This window comes from Podarcis cretensis, assembly GCF_951804945.1.
Source record: "Podarcis cretensis genome assembly, chromosome: 8".
Classification (NCBI taxonomy): domain Eukaryota; kingdom Metazoa; phylum Chordata; class Lepidosauria; order Squamata; family Lacertidae; genus Podarcis; species Podarcis cretensis.
Genome location: NC_137177.1, coordinates 32,967,633 through 32,990,973, shown reverse-complemented (window position 1 = coordinate 32,990,973; position 23,341 = coordinate 32,967,633). Strand labels below are relative to the sequence as shown.

The following is a 23,341-nucleotide window of genomic DNA, read 5'->3' as shown; positions in this document are numbered from 1 at the left end:
TCACTCTCCTGTCTCCTGGTTGTTGTTGTTGTTTTTACTTCTGGCTTTAAGTTTAGTCAGCCAAACCATGGTTTATTAAACCAATATTTGTTTGATCTTCTGGACCCTATCCAGTAGCTTAACTATAGTTTGTTTACTGTCAACAAACCACAGGCTGAAGCCATAGTTTGTTGGAGGCTTATGAACTGGGGTTTGTTTTAACTATAGCTTAGTGTTACATGTGAACCTAGGACATTTCCTTAAACATGGCTTGTTTGGCGACCCCACCCCAAATGGTCTTTAAACTATAAAAGCATGGAGCAAGAACAAGCCAAGCTTTAGAGAAGAAACCATGTTTTGTTTAGTCACGTTTAGGACAACTCATTATTAACCCATGACTAAACAAACCACAATTTAAACAAAGCATGGCTTAGTGTTACACACAAACACAGCAATTGTGGCAGAGAAAATGGGACGGTAGGCTGAAGCAAATGGTCTCATGTCACCTGAGGCTGGATCACTGCTGAAGCTAAGCAGCTGTGGATCTGAAGGATCCCCTGGGTAGGTGGCCACTTGGAGTGTAAGAGCAGAATATTAATTACAATATTGCAACAAGAAGGAAAAAAAATGGGAAGACGAAAAGTGAAAACCATCATTTTACTTGAATTGCAAGTCCAAGAAAAAGAGATGTGGTCACGAACCTTTGGACACCTTCAGCAAGATAACTCATGTGCTTCAGACCTCTAATTTATGCAATATAACAGCCCATTTTCCCCCACTCCAAAAATATACCGTATGTAGAGCAGGGTAAATCATAAGCCTAAATAAACAATAGAAATAATGTGTTCATTTCACAGCTTCTCCCTTGCCTACCTTGGCACAGAGGAATGGCTTCATTCCAGTGGAAGTAACCCTGTGGGTGCCTTGAACACGTCGCAAAGCTGTGACCAACAAGGCGGTAGCCGGCATCACAACCGAACTGGATGGTGCTTCCTGGCTGCAAACCAGTGTGGCTGAGGATGGAACCATGGACAGGAGGTGGAGGGAGGCTGCAATAAGGGGCTAGACAAGGGGGAAAGGAAGAAAACACACCAACAAGAGCGTGAGAAAAACATGAATTGCTCTTGCTCACATATACATCAATATTGCTACACAGAAGCTGGATTCAGATGACCCCACCTGCAGGCACTGAAAAAATGCCACAGGCTGGCCCTGTCTCCTATGTATTCAGCTGGTGTGTGAAACGTCTCTGTACACTGGTACACACATAGATCTCCTTTTGATGGTTGCCAAACATGCTGATGGCAGATGGTGTGGTCACTGGATGCCTTGGGGTCAGGGAATGGCATAGCTCATGGGGTCACACAACCCCCTGAACTCTTGGAACACACATAACTGTGTTGTCCAGAACAATTTCTTTAGTTTAGTTTAGTTTTCAAAGCCCTTTAGTATCTTGATTGCTTGTCACTGAACTGTACCCAACACATCCAGATATGTATTTATTTCTGCCCCACCCTCCAGTCCGAAATGAACCCCCAGCTTGTTTACAAGAGGTAATAAAAATAAAATTAACAACTGCTCAGACCATTAAATTCAAGCAATTAAAGTCACTGTATCAACCATAAAACCAGTAAAAAATAATAATGCGGATATCTGGCATCTGTATCAACAATGCAATGATGTTAGGAAGTGTGGCAGCACAAATTACAGCTGCGGCCAAACATTTATTATAAATGTCAGGAAATGTACCAGTAGAGGAGATCCTCAGGTGTGGGGGCTAAATGCAGCTCTCTAGACCTCTCTAATTAGCCCTCAGTGAGTTCTTTTTCCTGGATGGAATGTGTCCTTGAACTCTGAACATGCCTCTTGCATCATGCCTTGATGGAGGATGGAAAGATTGGTGTGGGTCTGGAGAAACCTTTGATTTTTGCATGGCTGAAATGTAGCTCATTGCACAAAGGTATGTCACATTCCTTGATCTGCCTTTTTTTTGCCCTGGCTCCACCTACTACTGCCATGTCCCGTTCCTTCGTCCCATGAAGAACGAGGGCTGAAAAAGATTCCCCGCCTTTGAGATGTATGCTGAACATTTTGGAGCAAGGAAGTCAAAAGTGTATGTTAAGATCACCAGATTAATCTGGACTGGTGCAATGTAAGGAAGGGAAAGGTGTGGAATATGAAGAGAGGAGGAATATGGGATAGATCTTTCCACATTATAGTTAGTTGATTTCTGATTTTCACTTCTCCCAGCACATCTCCCTGTAACATGTAGCTTGGGCTGCATTGTTTGTTTCAACAGACACCACAATGAGAGGAAGAGAAAGGAGAAGGAAATGAGAAATGTACTGGTTTGCTAGCTAGCATTTAGTTATTAGCTTCAACAACTAGTGCCTGGCAAAAGGTCTAGAACAGGGGTGGGAAACCTCAAGCCCAGGGGCCAAATGTGACCCTCCAGCCATCTTTCCCTAGGGACTCTGTCCAGACCACAGGCCATTCCCCACCACACATTCTCTTCTCAGGCCAGACACCTCACTGCCTTCACACCCTTTCTTGAGTGCTTTTGCCTGGTAGGAATCTGCTCTCGAATTCTGATAGCGCCTCTTGCTTGCTTGGATGGGGGACAGAGAGGCATAATAGTGTTTGACAGGCAGAGCCACCTCCTGGCTGGTTTTAAGTAATATGGCAGGGAAGGGACTCAGGTTAAGGGCATCCTGAGGTTGGTCGAGCACAACCCCTTTTTTCTTCATGCACCAACTTCTACTGGAGAGGGTGTATGTGCCTGGAATCTAGCCTACTGTACAATGGGCATCTGTTGCTGTGCCCATTTTTACCTTTGACCTTGACCACCTATGGTATGTGGCTCCCCAAAGAGAATGTGGACGGAAATAAATGTCCCCAGCCCCAGTCTAGAAAGACAATATTAGAACAGACACGGCTATATAACATCCGATATATTTCTGCTTGAATTTGCTTTTGTGCCTCTGTGTTGTGTTGTGTTGTGTTGTGTTGTGGGGGAGGGGTGAAATGCCATGATAAATTGCCAATTAAAAAGGAAAGGAAAGGAAAGGAATTGGATTTCCCAAAAGAGAAACAGCAGCTAGTTTCACCATTAACATTTTCAATGTGGGTGTTTTTTTACACTGGTCTTGGTTTCATATGAAGTTTAATTACTCCGCCTGTATAAAAGCAATTACTGGGTGTTTGGCAAAGAGTCCCTTTAAAATTAAACAACCCAGTCTTGGAATGAAGCATATTTTAATTACTTAATGAAAAGCAATCAAACTCGGGACAGGGACACGTATAAATGTGTCATAAATAAGTTAATACTGTTATTCCATAAATGAATGAATTAATATTTAATTGGCAGAAATTATGTTTTGGTTGCGTTGCTGAATGAACACAGAAGCTTTGTTCCTCCGAGATTGCTGTGTGTTACTTTTCATCTGCTGGCTGCCATTTAGAGTCCCAAACAGAGTATTTCTGTGCACCTCAAAGGCTCAAAGCAGAGGAAGGGGGGATAAGAGGCAGAAAGTGGCCCCAAGTTTGAGAACAAGAAAATGTAGGATCTTAAAATATACAACAGGTTTATAATAACCTGTAAACAACGAGAGTGGAACCATACTCACACCACATATTTAAAGCACCATGTAGCCACTTAAAAAAGCCATGACTTCCCCCCAAGCAATTTTGAGAGCTGTAGTTTGTTCAGGGTACTGGGAATGGCTGAGAAACCACCTATTCCCCCCAACAAGCTATAATTCTCGTATATATATATATTAATATTAAATTTGTATGCTGACCTTCATCTGAAGATCACAGAGTGTTTCATAACATAAAATTTCAAAATGAGAACACAAAATACATAATGATAAAAACAAACAAACAAACTAATAGCTCCCATCCCATAAACACATTACGTCAGGCTTGATCCAGGTGACTGAGCTGGGATATAAGGGTTCAGGTGGCCCCAAAGGTACCCTGGACCTAAGTTGTTCAGGGATTTGTGAATTAATACAAGGGCTTTGAACAGGCATCCCCAAACTTGGCCCTCCAGATGTTTTGGGACTACAGCTCCCAACATCCCTAGCTAAACAGGACTAGTGGTCAGGGATGATGGGAACTGTAGTCCCAAAACATCTGGAGGGCCGAGTTTGGGGATGCCTGGCTTTGAAGATGGGCTTGGTGGTAGATGGGCAGTCAGTGCAGATGCCTTAACACAGGGGTCAGCAAACTTTTTCAGCAGGGGGCCGGTCTACTGTGCCTGAGACCTTGTGGAAGGCTGGACTATATATTTTTTTCGGGGGTGGGGGTGGGGGGAGTGGGATGGATGAATTCCTATGCCCCACAAATAACCCAGAGATGTATTTTAAATAACAGGGCACATTCTACTCATGTAAAAACACGCTGATTCCTGGACCGTCCGCCGGCTGGATTTAGAAGGTAATTGGGCTGGATCCGGCCCCCGGGCCTTAGTTCGTCTACCCATGCTTTAACATGTTATTGGCCAGGTGCCCCCCCCCCAACAATCTGGCCACTGCATTTTGCATCAGCTGGAGCATCCGAACCAGGCCCGAGGGCAGCCCCGAACAGAGCACATTGTAGCGATCCAGCCTCGAGGTTTATTCAAGACAGTATGTATAGGATTTGCAGTCTCAGTTACATGGGGAATCATTTAGCTAAAGAAAATGGGTTGAACTATTTTTGTGCATGAGAACAGGATACTGGAGTTCTATTAATAACTACAGATTGCAAAAAAAAAAAAGAAGCCCCAAACAAAACTGAGCATAAATTTCTCAGCTCGTTATCACTACTTTATGCATCGATACACATGCCATTTCTATCCCTGCTTTTTACTAACCTGAATAGCGGATTCTGAAGCCCTTTCTGCTATAGGCGTGGTCAGAGGACCAGTGGAGATAGACTCTGTTGCCAGAACTGGTTACCGTTAGGGGAGCAGAGTAATTCCCACTTAGGGACAGCAATAATGGACTATGGCCTGAAGGACCTTGAAGAAAGATTAGACAAACAAAACATAATAATATATAATAAGCCCTTCCACATCATGCCATATAGTTTAGCTGCATTTTGTTTCAAGCTTGGTCAGCCAGTGCCTCTTGAAGCTCAGAAACTGTACTTAATGAAACAGCTGTCTCCTCTTATTTGTCTCTAGGACTTGGTAGTCAGGAGTAGGAAGCCTCCAAAAGTGGGTGCTTCACTTAGCTACCATAGCTAATGCTGATTGATAGATCCATCTTCCTCCATGAATTAGTTTAATTTCTTCTTCTAATAGCAAACTCATATGGTGAGGGCCAACTAATTTGAAGCCCAAACATGGCCATTGAAAGCAAGGGGGAGGTATCAGCATGCTTGAGGGGATCCTCAAGTTTTGCAGAACTACAAACGTTCTTTAGGGAACCTAAAAACTGCTGGTAATTTAGATGACATTTGCAGAGTGGATTAAGCCCAGCAAATTGGTGAGGAAAAAGGACTTAAATGTGACAGAATTGGAGATTATTATTATTATTATTAGGTAAACAGACACTTTCACAGATGTGTTTATGTTGTGCATAGCACAAAGTACAGTAGGCTCATAGGCACATATATACCTTATGCATGGGGAATGTCACAAAGAGAGGGAAAGTGTGACCAAGAGCACTGACTGGTTCAGGAGGGCTGTCCAATGGGGATAAGGCTGCTTTATGTGCTTACAACTTTGAGTACTTGCAAATAAGAAGGCTGCATTGCAAAATGATCTCACTGAGCTAGAAGAGTAAGGAGGGGGGGGAAAGGAAGACATGGCAGATGCTTCCTGAAAAGCCCCAAACCAGGACTAACTAAAGCTTGACCAATTTATATATATACATAAAGGCTGTCTCAATAGAGAATTACTAAGCTGATAGCAAACATCGGCACTGAGATTTAACAGTACGGAATTAGTCTTAATAAAATGAGGTAATCACAGATGCTCATCAGAAAGGAAGGAAAATTGGGTTGTGAATCTTGCTGAGGCCTGTTAGATCTTTGCTTATGTGTAGCATTTGCTTAGACATGACTAAGACAATGGGTTTTGGTGAAGATCTTGGGTATTTTAGATGGCAGTCTTATTCCCTCCCCCAGAACACTGTGATTGGAGTGCCTTGGGAAAATCATTCACTGAGATTAGACCTATATGTCAAAATGAAAGACACACAGGGCCAGCCTGCCCATGAGGCAAGGTGAGGCAGTGGCCTCAGCATAGCAGGCTCTGGGCAGCTGAGAGAGGGCAGATCCAGCCTTTGAGAATGCCACTTTCCATCTCCTGCGCTTGTCGGCCGCCTCCTCCTCTTCTGCTGTGCATCTGCATGCCATGGGTGGGTTGCATGTGCGTGCATGTGGAGGCTGCGGCGTCAGCATGCATGTGAGCAGCAGGTGAATGCATGCAGCATTTTCTGTTTTGCATCTTGCAGCAAAACATCCTGGGTGGCCCTTCACTCACAAACTCTGCTCCCTCCCCACGCAATTATTTCCTTAGTCAGCTTGGTTTTGCTTTAAAATAAAAATAAAAATGCAGCAGTCACTTTAAAAATGTAGCTTTTTTGGTGGGGGGAGGGTGCCCAAGTCCACAGAGCAGCATGGGACTTTAGGGAGTCCCTGATCCAACTTGAAATGCCTTCTTAACAATGCAATCCAACTCAGGAATGTGAATGACTTACCCAAAGCACCCCTGCTTGCATTGTAAATCAGAAAGTACACAGAGGCAAATACACATGCCTCTCCCAGCTATTCTCTCAACACAATTCTTAGATTTTATAAGGCTGTATACCTTCTACTTCGTAAGTTATTTTTCTTTCAATGACCTGAACAGCTCAAAATTTCCCAATCATCCTGGTGACTCACCATCAAAGATGCCAAACTCATCATACTGCTTCTCACTCAAGAAGTACTCGACAGTGAAGGTGATGTTGTATTCTGGCTCCACACTGACCACCCAAGAGCAAGTCTGAAAGTGAGGGTAGCTGCCTGTGAAGGTCGGACTCAGGATCACCCCCATGGAGTCTGTGCGGACCTCATTCATTGGGCAATGAACTGATTGGTGCAAAAGAAAGCAAACACAGAATGTGGCTTTATGCCAGTGCTACAGAGAAACAGCAGCAGGACAGTAAATATACCTTCAAGGGTCTTATAGGGACATAGGAAGTCAAATCCTTGGTCCACCTAGACTGGAACAAGGGAATTCTGTATGCAAAGCAAGTTGTGAAAACAATAAAATATTTGTGTGGGGGATTGCTCATGAAAATTCATCAGCACTTTAGTGTGGATTTCTCCTTTTGTATGCAATTTTGCCTATTATACATTTTGCAATGCAATTTCCCCAAGTATTTTTTTATTTAGTTTTCACAAATGTATAAAAAGTACATATTCAATCTTATGCACACTTTATCCAACTATATACAGCTTTGTACACATTACTATGCTAAATAACTGCACTGTAAAATTCAGAGAAATTCACATTTTGAAGGACAACTGTATTTTGGTTTGCACGTTGCTTCGGAAAATGCTAATCAGTTAGGTTCATCCCTAGTGCAATCTGAATCAAATATCTCTCCCATCACTGCTTCATGGGCCCTTCCTACTTTGGAAGGATCATGTATAAAATTATACCAAATTTCTTTTTATTCCTAATTTCCACAAGAGAATATCAGTCTGCAAGTTTTAGGAACACTGTAATTAAGGTATCATCAATCTCTTCTGTCGAGCTTCTGTATAACTGCTGTATCTTTTGATATTTTTATGTGTTTAATATAGCTGTTATTTGTTTTGCCTTTAGTACACTTAGAAAAGATTTTAAAACTAACAAAAAAATCCACTGAACCCCATGTGCTGCCTGGTAGTTCCTGTCTCCCCCAGGGCCCTTCCAAGAGCCACAGTAACCTCTAAAAGACTTACCTTCGCAAGTTGGGGGAGGCCCTTCAAACTGGAGGTGAGTACCAAGCCTGCAAGTCAGGATCTCATTTCCAACCAAGGTGAAGCCAGGAAGACACCGATACCTAATGATATCACCTGGGGAAGGAGACAAGGGAGTTCAAAATGCATTTCAACAGCAGAAGGGGCAAATCCCTCAATGAAGAAAATCAGATTGTGGTCAAACTAGAAAGAATGACTTACTGAAGGACAAATCTGTAAATTCTGGTTTCACTTAGTTTTTACAGTGTTAAGTTCAATTCTCTACATTTCCACAACAGTCCTCATGAAAATTCACCAGCATTTTAGTGCAAATTTCTCCACTTACTGGCATGCATTTTTGCCTAATATAGACATTTTTGCAAGCAAAAAAGTCCTCCTGCATTATTGCTTCCTCACCTTTTTTAATGCAAGAAATCCTTGCCCCACAGTTGTGCCCTTAGAGAGTACTGCCACAAAAGGCAGCAACGTAACATTTGTTGAGCTACTTTGCAATGGCTTCCCCAGCTGTCTGCGGCAACCAAACATTCACTAGCCAAGCCTCCTTGCTCTCTGTGTCTTCGTCTGGTGAGGTTTCCCCTCACCTTCCTTCAACCCCAGCCCCATTTATCTTCCAAATCCCGCCACTGCTGCAACGATGGAGATCCATCCCCCAAGCCTGGTTCTAAATCAACAGCTGAATGAGGTGGGTGAGTCCTGGCTTGCTAGAATGGTCCAAACATGTAAATCACTTTTACCTTGCATGCAAAACACTATTATGGAGTTGCCTAACAACTCTCAGCACAACCTGACATGCTGAAAAACCTGCCAACTTGGTTTGCAGGACCAAGGACAGCAACTAGGCAACTCAACCTGAGTTAATTAATGACAAATGCCACATTCACCCCGTACATTTAAAATACTCATATATCACGTTAACAGCCATGTCTTCCCCCAAAGTATCTTGGGAATTGTATTCTGTTAAGGAAAATACAGAAAACACCACAGAGCAAGTGCCAGAGATGCAAGTCATGCAGTCAATACCTATGTTGTAATCCTCATTCTCTGTGATGATCTCAGCATTGGGGACCATGGTTGGAGGTTGGCATCTAGAAAGCTGATAGGCTGAGAAGAGAGGGGAATGAACAAGATATGTCACAATTCCAGATTGCTAGCTATATGGATTTGCATGTGCCTTTTGTGTTTAAATGCAAGGAAACCAGAAACCATAGGTCTGAAGATCTATCACCATCCAACCTACCTGAGGCAGATCCTACCCATCCCCACCTCCAAATGCAACCTGCTTCATCTTTTTGTTGTTGTTGCTGCTGTGCAAGGACAAAACATTTTTTTAAAAAAAGTAGGTTTGCAGCACTATAGAAACCAGCCATGCCAGGCATGTGAAACCTGTGCCCCTCAGAAGTTTGGTGCATTATAATTCCCATCATCCCTGACAACTGGGCATGCTGATAAAGTTTAGTAAAGGGTGGGCTTTTGTATGCTCTGGCCGCGGATACTTTTCAATAAGGAATGCAGCTTATCAATGCTTAAATAAATATGTAAATGACACTGTGCCCGACAAAATGTTGCATGCAATGGTTTAAAAAGACATATATATCATAGCAGATGTCAGCATGTCAGTGAGCTGTACAGACCGTAATAGTGAATCGCAAAGACTCCTCCGTTGGCCACGTCACTGTAGAATTTTAGGAGGACCTGGTTGGAAGAGCTTTGGGTGGCTTTCTTAGCAGAGTTTCCTGTAAAAACACCCAGTTGTGGGGCTGTCTGCTGAGGACCATCCCTAAAGAGAAAGAAGAAAGATGAATGGAAAAAACAAGTGCACAGCAACTGCATGGGTCAAAGTGAGAATGTTGTGCATCAGAGGCTGGCTCCCTGTGCCTCCCACCCAAAAGCTCCAGATGCCTTATTTATTGCAGCTTTGAATGACCATCAGCAGGATTAGGGCCTTCTAAGAGGATGTGGGAACTGTAACTGTGCAGGGTCACAATAATGCAGGCTTCCTGCCCTTTTCCTCCTTCCATACCTCTAGAGCAGATTTGGAGAGGGAATGGAGTTTGTCTAGGGTGTGGGTTTCCACTGCAAAAGCAGAAGTCCTTGTGTTGATGAAACACATCAACCATGGTTTTGACTCTTCCACACTCATGTGACCTCTACTCAAGTTGAACTACCATTGTTGGGCTTTCTCAGTCTGCATGTCCTTCTTACCAGACGGTGATGAAGTCATTATATGGCTCTGTTTGCAGCAAGGTGAAGTTGAGGTAGATGCCATATCCAGCCGACACAGTAAGAAGCCACGTGCAGTCCTGGGAACTGGGATACTGATTGGGAAAGCCTGGAGAGTAGATAGTGCCATTGTGTGCAGTGATGTTTCCTCCACAAGGAACTGCATGTTGATTGACAGGAAAGAGAAAAAGAAGTCTAGTAAATTCCTGCATCGCAGCAGGTTGGATGAGACAACCGCCAGGGGCCCTTCCAACTCTACAACTCTATAGATAAATAACCTTCCAAATCAGGAGTGGCCTGATTTTGGTACGGCATGACCTACCTTTTCTCTCCATGAACTTTCAACTCATTAGTCAGGATCACGTCTAATAAGAATGGTCATATTCAAAAACTTTGCCTCTTGCCCTGTGGCTGACTTACTGAAGCAAAGTGATCAAAAGAGCAACTAGGAAGGGATTGTATAATGGGATATATTAGACCTTGAGAGAAACCACAGTAAAAAGGGGGTTTCTACTTGAGAGAAACCACAGTAAAAAGGGGGATGCAAGACAGATTCCATTTCAGTGCTGTCACTATTATTATTGGGCTTTATTGTATCTGTCTTCTAATTAATAAGAAGGGAGAACATTAAACCTTGTTAAAGGGATGTCCTGGAATATCCCTATATTTAGGGATAGTTCACCATCCCAGGTACGACACTCCAACTTTACAGGGGAGGTATGGTCATCCCAGTGGCTGAGGGGAACAAAGTCCCTGTCCTTGAAGTTCCTTAATCAAAAGATTGTCTGAAGGATGTGTTGCTCATAAAACCAAAAAGTTAGCAGCATTTTGGAATCATGGCAGCCACCCACGCTGGGTGGTTGAGAAGCGTGTGCTGACAAGCCATCCCCGAATCCATGGGGTTTGACTGCTGGAAAGCCATCTCTCAGCAAGTGGAGCAGCAAGGAGTTAGTCATTAAACTTACTCCAGCACAGCAAGATGGATGTCAAAGGCACAAAGCAAGAAGGTGATCAAAGCCCCGTTCCTTCCACCTTATTTATACTGCTGCTTGGCTCCTAGTTCTGCTCAGACTTTGATGGCTGATTGAATGTGAAAAGGCAAAAGCTCACTTAGAACAATAAAACTCCACTCTAATCATCCTAATGGAGGTGGGGGTGTCCAAAAGGAGAAGAAGGGAGAGAGATCAGGAAGGAAAGGCTGCCTTCATAGGGGAGAGGAGAAGGGTTCAGCAGTCGTATCTCGGGGAAAAATATAATGGCTTGTTTCAGATGTAATGTGAAACGAGGTCAGTTCAAGGCATTTTGCTGTCAGATCAAGATGGTGCCCACTTCATGTCATGTAGAGAAGCCAATTGGGATGGCAGATGAATATTGCTTCTACATCGGTGACTGGAAAGCCAATTTTTACCACACCTGAAAGCAGTAGGTCCCCCTCCCAGCATCTGTCACCTGACTCTGCCTAATGGTAGGGCCAAACTTGATGCTAAACCATAGCTTGGTGTTACGTGTATGAGCAGAAGCAAGCCTTACGCTTGTGTTATCTCTGTTCCTCTCACCTCCACAGTGTGGCCACAAGAAGAAGATTGGAAGGGTCCACTTCCTGTTTTAAGATAACCAGCATTTTTGTTTTTGTTCAAATGGGGTGAAATTCTGGTTAGTTGAAACTCTGGTTTGTAACAGGAGATGGGATCATAAAGCATGGTATGACCTAGCTTGTTTCTGCAAACCAGAGTTTAAACCAACCAGTTTTCCCAACACTTTGAACATCAGAAGTCTCATAGTCAGGACGGCTATATTTTGTGTCCTGCTTCTGGGCTTCCCATAGGCGTCTAGTTAGCCAGTGTGACGATTGGATGTTGGGCTAGATGGTCCTCTAGCCTGATCCAGCAGGGCTCTCCTTGTAGTCAAATATTGAGATAAAACGTTGCTGGTGAAGGGGCAGAGACATATCTTTCTTCCTTTGTGCCCACTCAAGGAATTTCCTTTTTAAAAAAATTGGGTTTTATAAAGAAAAATAATGTTATACAAATAAGTATACCAAGTTTTCTCATGTCATATGTATATCACAAAAATAGCATAAGAAATGTGGGAAAATACCTACAACATATGTTTCAATATTAGTGGTCAATGTATGGGTTCTTGGTTTATGAATTGGTTTAAACAATTAGGAAGAAGAAGAAGAAGAAGAAGAAGGGAAGAGGGGGATGGGAGTGGTGGGTGTGGTGGTGTGGTTATGCTTCTATTATTCTACTTAGTGTTTTCCTTTTTGGGAAGTGACTCAATAAAGCCATACCTTCACACCTGGGCAATGGGTGGTCCCAGTTTCTATTGGTTCCATGTTGACATGTCAATACTGGGTGGCCAATGAGCTGATAGCCAGGGAGACACTCAAAGGAGATGGACTGGCCCACACTGTAACCGGCTCCTCTCACAATGCCATTGGCAAAGGGCTCAGGGTCAGGACATTCCTGTAGCTCATAAGCTGGAAATCAAATGAGACAAGAGGTGACATATTTTAAGTTAAGCATTTATTAGCATGGCTTCATAAGAGGCATCTGGGGCACAAGCAACTCTGGGACACACAGTCTATTTCGCGGAGTCTCTGGTGTCAGGGATGCTGAAGGACCAACTTCCCCTTACAATGGCTCTGTAGTACACTAAGATCACTAGAAGAAATCTTGCTAATAATGCAGTGAACTGTTGAGTGTGTCTGAAGACAGTAAGTCATCCATGGTAGCATGTACCCTCTGAATGCCTTCCTCACCCCACTGTCCCATCCCACCCCTGGCACTCCCCTGGAATGCCCGTTATTGGAGACTTGCCTCAACTGAGCTGGGATGGAGGACTTACACCAGCATATCTCTGGTGAGCTTGGATGGGGGACATCAGTTGGCATAGCCCTGGTTGAATAGCTGGTTCAGTGGAAGATCCACTTATTACAAACTCCACTCATCCTGGAAGATCTTAGGTTTGAACTGCAACCTAAGTCCCTTTTCAAGACCCACCTTTTCTCTTTGGTTTAAATCTCCTGGTCTCACTCCCAATCAAATCCGTGCTTTAGGGCATATAACTGCATAGGTTCACATATATCTCCCCCTTATTATCTTTCCCCCTTCCTCTCTACTCCCCTCTTTTCTCTCCCAGTGTCAAAAAATTAGTTTGCAATCTCTTTGGGGTGTGTGCGTGGGTGCTTCTGTTTGGGGTAGTGGCTCTTTAGAAAGGAGCAACAATAATGCTAAAAACTTATAGACAGACACCAAAGCTTTCTGTGCTTCTAATTAGAACCAGAATAAGAGCGGCAGGGAAAAGCCTGGACAAAAGACCACTGGGATAGAGTATTCCTCTGATGCAACAATTATGAGGTCTCCAAGCATCTAAGAAATTCAGGTCAGGTTGAAACCCCAGGCAGAGTGCAGAAGCCCTCCAGGAAAACACATTGTGAATTAACTTGTCTGTGTTGGCAGGGTGAACAGGCCCTGGCTATTAGGATTAAGCCAGGCTACTGTGTAACCCTTTTATAGTTGCTTGGATTAAAGCCTCGAGATATGACTTCAAAATTAGAGAAGTGGCTCTCGAATTCTGAGCACTCTTTCCACGAGCCTCAAGGGCAATCTGGCTGCATCATCCACAGCTTCATTGGCTCCCTCCTCCTTACCTTGGTATTCTACTTTAAAGCCAGGCTTGTTCTGTGAGTGGTCGCTGTGGAAATACATGGTGGTTTCATGGGATGTGGAAAGGAGGGAGCCTGGGAGGTCACTCCCGCTAAACCGGCTGATGATGTTGCTGGTGTCATACGGCCCATTACGGATTTCAACAAAGTCATGGTTAGGCTCGGTGGAAAAGTTCAAAAATTGGAGGTGGGCACCTGTATGACAAGGGGAAAGAGAGAGAAAGGAGGTATATTCCAGGGTCCCAGCCAGAAAGTAGACTGTGGCTCAACTAGGAGTGCAGGCACTCTCATGTTCACATGTGCCCAACTTTAAGATCATTTCCACATTAATTTGCAATGGTTATTTTAAAAATATGCATAAAAATTCACATTTAATTACTTATTTTCAAATGCCCCTCAATACACATTTTTAATGTATTTCAGTACTTTTTTTGAAATGAGGACTGTGTCATGACATTCAGAAAAGTAACAAAAATTCAACAGATAGCTATGTCCAGATCTGCATGTTAGTATGGGAAGTGCAGCTCACATCGGAAAGATTTGCAAAGATCAAATTCCTCAACTATCCCTGGGCTTGACAAAACTGTATAGAATTTGGCTTTAATCCCCAAAACATACCCAGCTCCTCATTTCCAAACCCTTGATCATATTGGTTGCCCTCCTCTGCACACATTCCAACTTGTCAATATCCTTTCTTAAATTGTGGTGCCCAGAACTGGACACAGTAGTCCAGGTGTGGTCTGACCAAGGCAGAATGGAGTGGTACTATTACTTCCCTTGAACCAGACACTATACTTCTGTTGATGCAGCCTACAATAGCATTAGCTTTTTTTTTTTTTTTTTTTTTTTTTTTTTTTTTTTTTGCTGCTGCATCACACTGTTGACTCATGCTAAGCTTGTGGTCTACCAAGACCCCTAGATTCTTTTCACACGTACTAGTGGCAAGCCAGGTGTCCCTCATCTTATATTTGTGCAGCTGCTTCCTCCTGCCTAACTGTAAAACCTTGCATTTGTCCCTATTAAAATTCATTTTGTTAGCTTGTGCCCAGTTCTCCAATCTGTTAAAGTCATTTTGAATCCCGATTCTGTGTTCTGCAGCATAAGCTACCCCTCCCAGATTGGTGTCATCTGCAAATGTGATGAGTGTAATGGAAGCACAGTTAAAAATATAGGCACATATATTTGGCACAAGTCCAAAAGGTTTATGGTTAAAAGGGTGAAAGGGGAAGCACTGCCAGAGAACATAATCATCCTGGATCCTGGGAACCAGATGTTTCTGGAGAGGATGCCTCTCTCTCCCTCAAGTCTGGGCAGTTTGTCACTGAGGGAAGCCACTAGACCAGTGTTGGCCAAACTTGGCCCTTCAGCTGTTTTTGGACCACAACTTCCATCATCCCTAGCTAACAGGACCAGTGGTCAGGGATGATGGGAATTGTAGTCCCAAAACAGCTGGAGGGCCAAGTTTGGCCCACACTGCACTAGACCCTTACTTTGAACTTCCATATTCTTTTCCTGCTTCCTATCTGTTGCACCCTCTGAATATGGATTACTGGAGCTTCCTCGCCATTTGGGGTTGGGTCCAGGGATGCGCAATCCCCTTTGGTGCTCATATTGTAGATAGCTAATTATAAGAAACTTTTGCATCCAACTAAGAATGTTCTTATTTTTATCACAATTTGTCACCTACCCACTCATATTACACATGCATGCCTCTTTACCCTGGCCTTTTGACAGCTGAGATATATGCTTTGGACACTACCATTATTCTCTTCCTTGTAATTATAGTTTTGGTGTTGTATTAACTATTGGTTTTATTTAATTTTAAGTTGTACCATGGTTTCCTTGCAACCTGCCCTGGGACCTTACGGTAAATGACAGGCACAAAATCCAAAGAATAAAATAAATAAGTAAACAGACACATAAAAAAATTACAACATTCATTAAAAAATGGTTAAGTTTGGCCAAATTTGGCTAACTGATCATGAGTTTTTTGTTTTGTTTCTAAAAAGTTGATTTATATGGGACAAAGGCATGCTCTGCCCTTAGAGCGGATTTGATTTTCTCTAACTTCAGAGATCACAACATGTAAATTATAGCATGTAACAGCCACTACATTTTTAAAAGAAACCCTCAAGGAAGGGAGGACAGTTTCTAAGAATGAGGTGTGGGGGGGGTGTGTGTGTGAAAGCAGCCTTCATCAACCTGGTTTCCCCAGATGTTTTAGACTACAGAGCCTATCAGCAAGCACAGTGCTGGCTGAGGCTGATGGGAGTGGTAGTCCAAAACATCTGGGGGAAACCAGTCTGGCAAAGGTTGGGTTTAAGCCATCAAGTTCTACATAATGCAGAAGAAAGAAGGTAGAGGAGTCCAGAGGTGATATAATGGACTGCACCATTTCAAACTATAGGTGGAGAATTCCATTTCTGGATGCTTCCCTGCATAAGAAATTTAATAGATTCAGATAGGGCAGACTGGGTTAGAATGGTTAGAATGATTTCTCCACATCATTATGATTTCCTTCTATTATTTAATTTATTCATTTTTTAAATTGCACAGCGGTTGCTTGCACAGGGTTTTTATATAAAAGGATGAGCATTTAAAAATGGCACCCCCACCTTGCTCTCTTAAGTGGTACAACCCATTCTACAACTTCAGACTATTGCTTATGTCCACTTACTTTCTTCTGCTTTTTCCAGGCATGGCCTGTGTTTGAAAGCTCCATTTCTGATCACCCCCCTTTTTTGCTTCAGTTTTCCCCATTAAAACCCATAGACATTTGCTCTGATTGAGTGCTAAAGAGCAGATTTTCATAGGGAAAGTTCTGGGGCAACCCCCCCCCCCAAAAAAAAAAAAAAACCCTCAGTCATGGCGCTTTTAAGCAGAGACCTGTGCCTGGAAGAGTAGTGGAAAAGGTCAGCTTGGATAAGCCTTGTGTAGACAAGACCTAAACCTGTTCAACCTCAGGTCAGCCTAACAACAGTAAGTGCAAATAGATTTATTCATTAGGCTTTTGATGAGATGCAAACAGCACAGGGCACTCTCTTACCAAACCCCACCGGAAGGGATATCCTCCACGTACAGTCGCTGTTGCTAGGATAGTTTCCTGGGAAGCCGGGACTCAGAATGACACCTTCCATCTCTTCCATGGTCCCACCACACTGAGCTGTTAGATAAGCAAGAAGAAGGTGGCCAGGAACAAATATCTGCATTTTGGAAAGCTGTTTGCAAAACCCTTGGAAACATCTTAAGGCATTGTAACATAATTTTGCATGATGATTCCTGAGATCAAGGAGCAGGTTTTCATATATTTTTGGGTACAGCTGGATGCCGTTCGGAATCAAGATGGCAGACTGAACCTTTTAAAACAGCGCTGATTTTAACCACCAGTTCCCAAACTACACTATTTCGTTTCTTGGAATCCCCAGCAACACCAGGCACAAGGCTGCCACTTAAAAATAAACCTATTACAATATTGTTTGCCCTTTATCCTGAGGACACAGGCAAAGGGATCACAGCTCAGCAGTGGAACACGTGCTTTGTGTGAAGAATGTCTCAGGATCAATCTCCAACATCTCCATTTCAAATTATTTTCTTCTGCACCGTACTTCAGACTACTGTAAAATCCAGCCCTCTGAGAGAATATATGGCATAATGCCCCTACCCTCCCAATTTCACTACTGATTTTTGGGAGGTGGGTAATTTTGGGAGATTTAGCTCCACCACCATAACCATTCTCACCTGAACTGCAGAGTCCAGTTTTCATTTCCCAAACCTAAATTCAGGGCTCTCGCTGTTCCTAATTCCTCTATATTCATTCACCTATGAAAGTCTCCTCAAATCCTCTTGGGTCTCCCCCCCCCTTGCACAGTCTAAAATAGAACATGGAGGCCTGTGCTTTTAATCTATGCTGACACTGACAACACAGATTTCCCTCCATTTAATGGCTCATTATATGTATTTTTTTTCTGCTGACTTTGCTAGTCTGTAACTCCCCACCCTCTTGATGTCTACTTAAATGGAACTCCTCCTCAATTATTAAAAAAGGATAACATCTGGATTGAAGAAGAAGAAGAAGAAACAGCCAGTCGAGCTTGTAGGGACTCATGAACATTTCACCAAAGCTTGTGCCTTTCTAAGTGTGGCATAAAAAATATTTGAAAAATCTCCAATCTAGTTTCTCTGCTATGAAATGGTGTGCGCCTTTGTGTGTGTAGCTGTCAAAGGCAATTTCTCTCTGCAGCTAACAGATTGAGATTCAAATGCATATTTATGCACCAAATTAAGCATCCTGATTTTCAAAAGGAGCAATGAAAGACAAACTCTCGTGGGAAAATGGGCTTCTGATTTCAGCTGTTATAAAGCCGAATTGCCTAACTCAATTACATTGCAGACCAATATTCTAGTTTGCAATATTGGTTTTCAGACCATCGGACCTTCTTACATTGTGGTTTTGCAAATGGGAACCTACTTATCAGGCTTTTGGGTTAAAACTCTGCTCCTTCTGCACCCCAGTGCAGCTGTGCTGAATGGGAAGGTTGAATGGGGAAAAGAGCTTATAACCCTTTATTCTCCCCAGTGGGCCTGAGAAAACCATTCCTCTGAAGCTGCTATTTACATTGGGAGGAAATTCTGCATTCAGCCTGCGAAGCGCTGTGGAAAAGGCTTTGCAAGTGTCCGCCAGCTGATTGGTGGTGCCTACAAACAATATTTCAGCCCAGACCTGTGATATATGATGTCAGGCATAGAGCAGTGTGTGTCGCTTGGCCAAAACAGGGAGGCCTGGTGAGCCTAATTGGACCAAAGGGCCAGAGGTTCCCCAACACTGTAACAGAATCAACAAGCAGAACAGATTATCAGTTTAGGTTCCCCCAAGGGATTCCTTAAGCAGCCAGGACATCACCAAGCTCCCTTTAAATGAAATAAAAACAAATAGTAAATAGTGAGGAGGCTACAAGGGTGTCCCTCTAGGATGAGATGGTCTTAAAATAAATTTCATGGTGGACTTTTCCTACCGATGCAAAGTGGAGGAGGGTAGTTCCAGCGCCGGACAGTCCCTGGCATGCAGGAAATGTGAGAATGTCCCTGAATCAAGGAAGGAAAGCAGACTATGAGATGGTGGGATAGAGAAAGAACTGAAAAAAAGTCCTAATGAGAAGTGAGAGCACCAAAGCAAGTTTATATTTTGCACTACAAAAAACAAAAAAGATATATACACAGACTTGAATCCTAAATTAAGTTAATTTACATGGTGTGTGCTTTTAAAAAATAAATCACGTATTTATAAATTGTACAAAACCACATTAAAGACCAAAACAATATATAAACATGAATACATTAGACAGCTAAAAGGATGGTTAAATAATCCAGTTCAATTTCTTTCCCAAAAATAAAATTTAGTTGTCAGATTAATCTGGAATTTCCTAATCTGTGTCATATAATGTATCACATAAGAAGAGCCTGCTGGATCAAGCCAAAGGCCCATCTAGTCCAGCATCCCATTCTCACAACAACCAGCCAGATGCCTGTGGGAAGCCCTCAAACAGGAACCGAGTGCAAACAGGACCTGAGCATGTTGCCTCTGTTAGTGGAGGTGGAACATTTTTTTTTAATAATTTTTTTTATTAATTTCCAAGTTTTTAACAAACACAAAAACAACATAAAAACAAACACAAAAATTCATATTTTCTTTACCTTATTTCCATAAACTTCTTTTCCCGGACTTCCCCATACCTTCTCCTTTTTGCATCCTTTATTTTAAACAATTATTCAGCAACCCTTCTTAGCCAATTAAATATAAATTCATTCTCCTTTTCAATTTCACCCTAAATTAAACACAATTTACCGCTGCAATTCTACGTCTTCCTCTCCCTCAGCATTTTAGCACTCCTCAATTTTATAGTAACTCTTAAGATATATCTTAAACTTCTTCCAATCTTCTTCCACAGTCTCTTTCTCTTGGTCGCGGATTCTGCCGGTCATTTCTGCCAGTCCCATAAAGTCAATCACTTTCGCCTGCCATTCCTCCAGCGTGGGTAGCTCTTGTGTCTTCCAATACTTTGCTAGGAGAATCCTTGCTGCCGTAGTAGCGTACAAAAAGAAATTCTTATCCTTCTTCGGCACCAGCTGGCCGACCATACCCAAGAGAAATGCCTCTGGTTTCTTGTGAAATGTGCACTTAAGCACTTTCTTAATCTCATTATAAATCATTTCCCAGAAGGCCTTAATCTTCGGGCAGGTCCACCAAAGGTGGAAGAAGGTACCTTCAGTCTCATTACATTTCCAACATTTGTTATTGGGCAAATGATAAATCTTCGCAAGCTTGACTGGGGTCATGTACCACCTGTAAATCATTTTCATAATGTTTTCTCGTAGGGCATTGCATGCCGTGAATTTAATACCTGTGGTCCATAACTGCTCCCAGTCAGCAAACATGATGTCATGACCTATGTCCTGTGCCCATTTAACCATAGCTGGCTTCACTGTCTCATCTATTGTATTCCACTTCAGCAGCAAGTTATACATTCTTGATAAATTCTTAGTATTGGGTTCTAACAGTTCTGTTTCTAATTTCGATTTCTCCACCTGGAAACCAATTTTCCCGTCTTGTTTGTAGGCCTCCATTATTTGAAAATAATGGAGCCAATCTCGTACCTTGGACTTTATTTTCTCGTAACTTTGTAGTTTAAGTTCACCACCTTCTTGTTCTAAAATTTCAGAATATTTCGGCCAATTAGTTCTCATATTGAGTTTCTTTACCTCCTTGGCCTCCATTGGTGAAAGCCACCTGGGAATTTTATTTTCCAATAAATCTTTATACCGAATCCAAACGTTGTATAGTGCTTTCCTAACAATATGATTTTTAAAACCCTTATTCACTTTAACCTTGTCATACCAAATATATGCATGCCAACCGAAGTTATTGTCAAATCCTTCCAAGTCTAGAATGTCTGCATTTTCAAGAAGTAGCCAATCTTTTAACCAGCAGAAAGCTGCCGATTCATAGTACAGTCTTAAGTCCGGCAGGGCAAACCCCCCTCTTTCTTTAGAATCGGTAAGTATCTTAAACTTAACTCTGGGCTTTTTGCCCTGCCAGACAAATTTAGATATATCTTTCTGCCACTTCTTGAAACAGTCCAATTTATCAACAATTTGTAATGTCTGAAACAAAAATAACATTCTAGGCAATACATTCATTTTAATTACTGCAATTTGACCTAACAAGGAAAGCTTCAGGTTCGACCATATTTCTAAGTCTTTCTTTATCTCTGTCCAGCACTTATCATAGTTATCCTTAAATAGGTTTACATTCTTAGATGTCATGTTAATCCCCAGGTATTTTACACTCTTTGCCACCACTAACCCAGTTTCCTCTTGGAATCTCTCTCTTTCAACATTTGCTAAGTTTTTTTCCAGTACCTTGGTTTTTTGTTTATTCAACTTAAATCCTGCGACCTGGCCAAATACTTGAATTAATTCTAGAACTCCTTTGGTACTAGTGTCTGGCTCTTGCAGGGTCAATACTAAGTCATCTGCAAAGGCCTTCAATTTGTAATGTCTGGCTCCGACCTGAATCCCTTTTACCAGCTGGTCCCCCCTGATCATATTTAACAAAACCTCCAGGACCGATATAAAAAGTAATGGGGATATTGGGCACCCCTGCCGTGTCCCTTTTTCAATAGGTAGTTCATCCACGACCACATTATTTACAATTAACTTTGCCTTTTGCTCAGAATAAATTGCACTTATACCATTTTCAAACTTTTGGCCTACCCCCATCCCATGGAGATTCTTCTTCATAAATTTCCAAGATATATTGTCAAAGGCTTTCTCCGCGTCCACAAAGATTAAAACTGCCTTTGTATTAATATTCACTGTCAACATTTCTATAATGTCAATTATATTCCTTACATTGGTAGATATATGTCTACCCGGGAGAAAGCCTGCCTGATCTTTGTGAATCTCCTCCAAGTGGAGGTGGAACATAACCATTGTGGCTAGTAACCATTGATAACCTTGCCATCCATGAATTGGTCTAATCATCTTTTAAAGCCATCTAGGTTGGTAGCCATCACTGCTACCTGTAGGCATAAATTCCACAGTTTAACTATGCACTGAATGAAGAAGTCAGTTCTCAGGTATCGAACCTGATCTGAGGAACAAGTTATATATGTTTACTAGAAGATCAGCAATTTCACATTTGAGTTGTTTGAGAACTCTCAGGTGGATGCCATCCAGTCAGTTTTTGTTTTGTCTATTAGGCCTAGAACTTCATCAGCCTTCCTTAGACCCCCCCAAATCCTTCTTAAAGTATCGTGTTACTTAAACCCATCTATTCATTGACTCACTACAGTGGTGCCCCGCAAGACGAATGCCTCGCTAAACGAAAAACCCGCAAGATGAAAGGGTTTTCCGGTTTTTTAGCGGCTTCGCAAGATGAATTTCCCTATGGGCTTGCTTCGCAAGACGAAAGCCCATAGGGAAATCTCCGGGGACAGTGGGGAAGCGCAGCACCTGTCCTGAAGGCTTGCGGTGGGAGGTCCGGGAACAGAGGAGAAGGCGCGCAGCGATTCTCCTCTGTTCCCGGAGCTTGCGGTGGGAGGAGGGTTTTTCCTCCCCACCGCCAACCTTCAGAACAGCCTTCTGAATGTTGGCGGTGGGGAGGAAAGCCCTCCTCCCACCACAAGCCTTCAGGACAGGTCCGGGAACAGAGGAGAAGGCGCGCAGCGATTCTCCTCTGTTCCCGGGGCTTGCGGTGGAAGGAAGGTTTTCCTCCCCACCGCCAACATTCAGAAGGCTGTTCTGAAGGCTGGCGGTGGGAAGAAAAGCCCTTCTCCCGCCTCCAGCCTTCAGAAGAGTTCCCCGCAGGGCTCCCCAAGCTGTGAATGTCTGCCCCGCGCGAGGGGCGCTCTGCTTAAGAGCGCCCCTCGTGTGGGGCAGCAGGCTGCTATCCGCAGCTTGGAGAGCCCTGCGGGGAAGTCCTGCAGGGCTCCCCAAGCTGCAGATGTCTGCCCCGCGCGAGGGGCGCTCTGCTTCAGAGCGTCCCTCGCACCGGGCAACAGGCTGCTATCCGCAGCCTAGGCAGCCCTGCAGGAACTCTTCTGAAGGGTGGCGGCGGGAGAAGGGCTTTTCTTCCCACCGCCAGCCTTCAGAAGGCTGTTCTGAAGGCTGGCGGTGGGGAGAAAAGTCCTTCTCCCCCCGCCAGCCTTCAGAAGAGGTCCGGGGACAGATTGTTCCCGGATCTGGTCTGAAGGCGGTCTCCCTAGGAACGCATTAATTGATTTTCAATGCATTCCTATGGGAAACCGTGCTTCGCAAGACGAAAAACCCGCAAGAAGAAAAAACTTGCGGAACGAATTAATTTCGTCTTGCGAGGCACCACTGTATATATTTCACCGTCTTTAAGGAACACTGCTACTTTCATTATAATTCATTATATTCGGCTGTTTCCAGATTTGCCCAACTATATCAAATCCACCCATTGGTTTATGGGTACTTTCCCATGATCTGGCATATAAAACTCTGCCCATA

The 23,341-nt window shown here is 43.1% G+C and overlaps 1 protein-coding gene across 11 annotated transcripts in view; it reads right to left on the bottom strand.

The window, feature by feature from the left end:
* The window catches only part of CSMD2 (CUB and Sushi multiple domains 2), a 519,932-nt gene that overhangs the window by 49,701 nt on the left and 446,890 nt on the right, over window positions 1-23,341 (bottom strand). For all 11 annotated transcript variants that reach the window (XM_079985202.1, XM_079985205.1, XM_079985206.1 and 8 more), the window contains 11 exons: window positions 18,826-18,895; window positions 16,860-16,976; window positions 13,799-14,008; window positions 12,437-12,625; window positions 10,126-10,303; window positions 9,555-9,700; window positions 8,944-9,024; window positions 7,906-8,019; window positions 6,856-7,044; window positions 4,838-4,984; window positions 853-1,041 (listed from right to left, as the gene is read on the bottom strand). In XM_079985202.1, the coding sequence (XP_079841328.1) occupies window positions 853-1,041; window positions 4,838-4,984; window positions 6,856-7,044; window positions 7,906-8,019; window positions 8,944-9,024; window positions 9,555-9,700; window positions 10,126-10,303; window positions 12,437-12,625; window positions 13,799-14,008; window positions 16,860-16,976; window positions 18,826-18,895 (1,630 nt within the window). The remainder of the gene's footprint in view (window positions 1-852; window positions 1,042-4,837; window positions 4,985-6,855; window positions 7,045-7,905; window positions 8,020-8,943; window positions 9,025-9,554; window positions 9,701-10,125; window positions 10,304-12,436; window positions 12,626-13,798; window positions 14,009-16,859; window positions 16,977-18,825; window positions 18,896-23,341) is intronic.